The sequence below is a fragment of the Oryzias melastigma genome, linkage group LG24 (genome assembly GCF_002922805.2).
Source record: "Oryzias melastigma strain HK-1 linkage group LG24, ASM292280v2, whole genome shotgun sequence".
Lineage (NCBI taxonomy): Eukaryota > Metazoa > Chordata > Actinopteri > Beloniformes > Adrianichthyidae > Oryzias > Oryzias melastigma.
In genome coordinates this window covers 15,881,582-15,886,974 of record NC_050535.1, presented here as the reverse complement: position 1 = coordinate 15,886,974, position 5,393 = coordinate 15,881,582, and the positions used below count along the sequence as shown (strand labels likewise).

At 38.2% G+C, this 5,393-nt stretch overlaps 1 protein-coding gene across 1 annotated transcript in view; it reads left to right on the top strand.

The window, feature by feature from the left end:
• The window catches only part of LOC112157801 (protocadherin-18), an 11,631-nt gene extending 9,467 nt beyond the window's left edge, over positions 1–2,164 (top strand). Inside the window, exon 4 of the mRNA XM_024290814.2 lies at positions 427–2,164. Coding sequence (XP_024146582.1) covers positions 427–1,244 — 818 coding nt within the window. The 3' untranslated portion in view covers positions 1,245–2,164. The remainder of the gene's footprint in view (positions 1–426) is intronic.
• The last annotated feature ends 3,229 nt before the right edge of the window (positions 2,165–5,393 follow it).

The window sequence follows — 5,393 nt, the reverse complement described above, 5'->3', positions numbered from 1 at the left end:
TATGAAAATGTTGATAATTTATAAAAAAATAAATAAATAAAAAAATGTTTTTTGGCAAAATTTTTGACCATTTGCTAATGTAATGAGCATCGATTCACACTAGTTTTTTCGCAAAGACTTCTGGGATTTTTTTTATTGCACTCAATTTTGAAATTAGTAGATATGGACAGCTCTAGAAAATGGCAAACTCACCATATAGTGCACTGTGTAGTGAGTAGGAGAGGAATTTGTACATAGTCCAACAGTTTGAAATCAGAGGGGAAATACACACCAAACTGAACTACATAAAAAAAAAAACCCCAAAAAAAAACATGAAGCCACGATAAAATGTCATGTCACCAATGGTTAAAAGTCATCCAGACTCCCTCTTCTTTCCCTGAACTCCAGCTTGACTCTAAATCTTTGTCTGTTTGTGTTTTCTTTCAGCTATGAGACTATGCACAGATGAATGTCGCGTCTTGGGACACTCTGACCAGTGCTGGATGCCTCCCCTCTCCTCGCCCGCTTCCTCCGCTGACTACCGCAACAACATGTACATCCCTGGGGAGGAGTCCTCTCAGCAAGCTCCGCTGGATGATGATCAGTCCTCCGTTGACTCGGAGAACCGCAAAAGCTTCTCCACTTTTGGCAAAGAGTCCGGCAACGAAGAATTTGGGGTTGGAGGGGAGGGTGGGAGTGAGATGTGTGCTGCTGGGGGAGGGGCTGGCTCCCTCCTCACTGAGATGAACTCCGTTTTCCAGAGACTCCTGCCCCCTAATATGGACTCCTATACTGAGTGCACAGAAACCAGCCCGCCCTCGTCCTCAGGAACCTCAGAGAGAGCCACTGGACGGGCTGGCAACATTGCTGGCAACCATAGCAACAGTGCTGTCCCTCAGGACAGCCGAAGAGGCTTGTTGCCAGGTGGTAAGGGTCCTGCTTACCCCCCAGGTGTGGCCGCATGGGCTGCCAATACCCACTATCTAAACCCAGGCAACGGATCTGTGGGCCCCAACCACGTTCCCTCCTCGTCTTCCTCCTCCTCTTCCACTCCGACTTCCACCAACGGACAGCCGCCACACTTGAAATGGCTGCCGGCCATGGAAGAGATCCCCGAGAATTACGAAGAAGACGACTTTGATGGTGTTTTGCATCCGGGACTCCAGAGCAGCAAGCGCAGCGAGAGCCGCCACGAGGCGGGCATGGACGCTTCCGAGCTGGCTCACGAGATCAACAAACTGCTGCAGGACGTCAGGCAGAACTAGGGAGCTCTCGCTGCTTGGTCTAGAACATTTCACCACACTGGGACATTCGTGGTCCTTGTGCCGACACAGAACTTGATGGGTTCCTTTTCCACTGTAAAGCTTGTCTTGTTTATTTGACCGAATTTCCTTTTTTTTTTGGCGAGCGTCTCTGAGCACAGTCAAACACTGAACTTGAAACTGTGACACGACTTAACTCTTTAACACCGGAGCTCCAGTGTTTCTGTTCTTTGATTTACTGTAACTTCTTAACCATTAACACAATAATTCCAGCAGATTCTGAAGCTCATCGAGCCGCTTTTCTCTTTCAGAATCTACTGGAATTATTGTTTAAAAGTTATAGTACGTAAATGCTCCACTCTCATCAAAATTGTTTAAAAAGTTGCTCAAATCAGTGATTTTACAGTGAAATTCATCAACATTTAAAAAAAAAGTGTACCTGTTTTTGTAACGTTTACAGTGGTGTGAACAGACTCGGAGAAAGCAACTGTTGTGTAACCTGATTTCTAGTTCAACAGTGAACAGTATTGTACAGTGTCTGTGGAAAACGGCGAGCTCACTTGAATATCGTGCCATGTCTTCTGTTCTGTTATTTTGGAATGTAACTGTACAATTTTATCTTTCTATATCGAAAAAAACACTCTTTTTTTACTTCTCTATATTTATATGTGTCCATGTATGTTTGTACAGAAAAAGATAACATGTCTATTTTTTATATTTGTCACTGCATGTCTTATTATCTCTGCGCGTGTCCCTTTTTTCTCTTATTTTGTAAAGGAGTTGTATTTAATTTTTTTTTTTTTAATAAATATGTGTGTTTGCATATCAAAGTAATCACATTCCAATGCAGTTCCATGTTGGAAGTGGATTTTGTATGGTAACATTGTGACCAGTGGATGATAAATAAAGCAGAGAGATTTGTATTCAGGTCTACTTGGATTTTTATTTATTGTGTGAATGCTTAGTAAATATTTACACAATAATGATTCCCCCGCTCCTTTCTGTCTGTTTTTTGGCACGTAAAAACTCAATCACAGCAATTTCAGCAATCTTGCTATCAAAATCTTCAGCTTGTTCAGGACATTACTGCTTGTATTTTTGGTATTAATGAACTTTAAAGTTTTTGAAATATTGAGCAAAATGAGTTCTATATTTTAAGTAGATTATCAACAAACCTTTAAATGTATTTATGGGCTGTTTTCCTATTTTCTTGTAATTTTCAAAAAAATTTAATTGAATGTTGACATTTATGGCTAATTTGATATCTGCCGAGGGTTTTTTAGGCAAATTTAGAGTTTAGCTTCTATTTTAGCAACATGCTAGCTTTTTCTGGCTAATTTGGCATCTGCTATGTTTTTTTATGCTAATTGTGAGTTTAGCAAATATTTTGGCAACATGCTAACATTTTTGGCGAATTTGTGATCTACTAAGAGTTTTATAGGCTGATTTAAAGTTTAGCTTTCTAATTTAGCAACAGGCTAGCTTTTTTTCTGGCTAATTTTGCATCTATTATGGCTTTTTATGCTAATTGTGAGTTTAGCAAATATTTTAGCAACATGCTAACATTTATGGCTAATTTGTTATCTGCCAAGGTTTTTTAGGAAAATTTAGAACTTAGCTTCTATTTTGACTAATTTAGTTTACCAACTTTTATGTCTAATTTGTCATCTACAAAGGGGTTTCACACTAAATAGTTTTTTGAAAAAATGGCATGTAGTATGGATGTTAGAGCAATTTTAACCCACATTTTTCAGAAGTTAAGGTCAGCTTAAGCACTTTTTATAGTTCTTTATTGAAATTTCCAGCCTCTAAGCAAATTTAACAGTTTGCAAATAACTTGAATTTTCAGCAAATCCCTTCAGTAGCTAAAGTCAGTAGCATCGCCATTTTCAGCAAATAGCTTCAGCAACTGCTTTCAGCAAAAGCCTTTACACTAGCAATATTGCAGATAATGCAACTTAATTTTTTATTGGTTCAGGTTTGTCTAAAACCGGGATCTGCAGCCTTCAACACTTACAGAGCCATTTGGGTCCATTTCTCGCAACCAAAACTCAGTAGGAGCCACAAAGTTTTCACTCACCCTTTAGAAAAATAAGAGACTGATTTATATTTATGTTTTTTTTACTGGCATGATACATTTAAACTATTGTGTGTTATGGCATAAATAAAACACAAACATGAAGAGAAAATAGCTTTTTCTAAAAATATGAAATAGTTTATAACTTTTGAAAGAGCTTTGCATGCCTTCCTTTCAAAATAAAAGACATCCTATGCCAGGGGTCTGCAGCCTTTAACGCTAAAAGAACCATTTGGTCCAAATTGTTATGAACCAAATCTCACTGAGAGGCACTAAGTTTCACCTCAAAGTGAGAAAAATACACGTATTTACGTTTTTGTGGCCATTAAGCCATTCATTCATAAAATGGCCTTGAAATGTTCTCTACAATTGAGTTTTTCTACATATAACAACTTGAACTTCTTTCACTCTTGATAAAAGCACATTCAAGTTCCTTTTGAAAATAAAACACATCCTGTGTTTAATCAGATCTTTCAGCTGCAGCAGATTTACTTCATTTAAGAATGCAAGAAACATGAGATTTTCTACTGTTGACTTTTGTGTTCCTTCAACTTTTTTCTTCTTTTACTAGTGAATAAAAACATGGCATCATTTGTGTAAAATCCAAATGATTTTAAAATCTATACATATAAATGCAATAAGATGTCACCCTACCATATATTAAAACCATGGGGCACACTTTAAATCCTTGAATTTGTTCAAAAAAAGAAATCTGCTTTGTAATCCAGTGGATTATAACTTAATTCTGGTTGTGCTTCCTGACAAAACATTGATTTTCTGTGGTAACTTAAGGTTAAAAGAGCCAAATGTGGCAGGTTGCAGACCCCTGCTCAAAAAATTGTGTTTTACTTGCATTTCTAAGTAGTTTCATCTGCAACCCCCCCAGTCACTTAGCACCTTCTAATGGTCCATTTATGAACTGCAGCAACCTTCCAACTTCCTAACAACTTCAACAAAAAAATGTATTCCTGCTTGTAGATTAAACTACATTTGTGTATTAATTTTAATTCGGAGAACAAATCCCCCTGTCTGCATGAGTAATCCCCAAAAGCACAATAGTGAATAGGCCATGCTCTGCAAATGAGCAGCATATGATAAGAACTGCACATTACGGGAAATTGAAAGCATCATATTGAGCAACATGGCCATATGGATGTATAATGCAATTAAGAGAAAATAAGAAATGAGCCTTCGTGCTCCCCTTAATCACTCTGTGTGTGATTATGAGAGATTATCTCGAGTTGATTCGCTCGTAAGCAAAAAAAAAAAAACACACACATTAGGCACACACAAAGAAGAAAATGCCAAACCGAGATCTATTAGGAGGCAAAAATTTAACATCTCAGGTAAAATAAAGAAATTGGCCTCATGAGAGAAAGCACTAATAAAGTAAAGGTGAGAATTAGCATACAAACAGCACCACAAGGCAAACAGAAAGTCATTAGCATAAATGCACATCCTCAACAAGACAATGCATGTGAAAACATTCATAACACACTCTCACGCGGACGCACACACGCTCGCTCGTGCACACGCTCACTCTCAGGGAGAGGAACATGCATGAAAACACTTGATAATGAGCTAATTTGTCTTCATCATTAAAGAGTTTAAGCCTCAGTGAGCAACAAGCTTTGAGTGAGTGACTGAGTGAGGGAGGGAGGGAAGCATGAGTGAGGGAGAAGAATAAAGGGATATTAAACCCAATTTAGTTCACTTCGGTTTATTTTTGTAGCGCCAAAGCACAGAACAGTCGTCTGAGGAAATCATGTAAATAAAGCAATCAGGAAAGAAAAATCAATGATGAAACAGCCCAATTTATTCCAACTTATACTTGAAAATATTTCCGTTTGTTGTAATCAACAAGACACACGTATGTGCAGGTAGTGCTGAGAATAGCTCATCCAATGAGCATAGCCATGTCTAATCCCTTACAATGAGGGGCTGCCCCAACTGGTGAGGGTTAAAGACGAGAACGAGTCATAAATAAACACAAGCATTGAATCCTTGTGCATTCAGAGGGAAATGCAGAACAAAAAAAGAGAATTTATGGTGTTGTACTTTATATTGATTGCTAG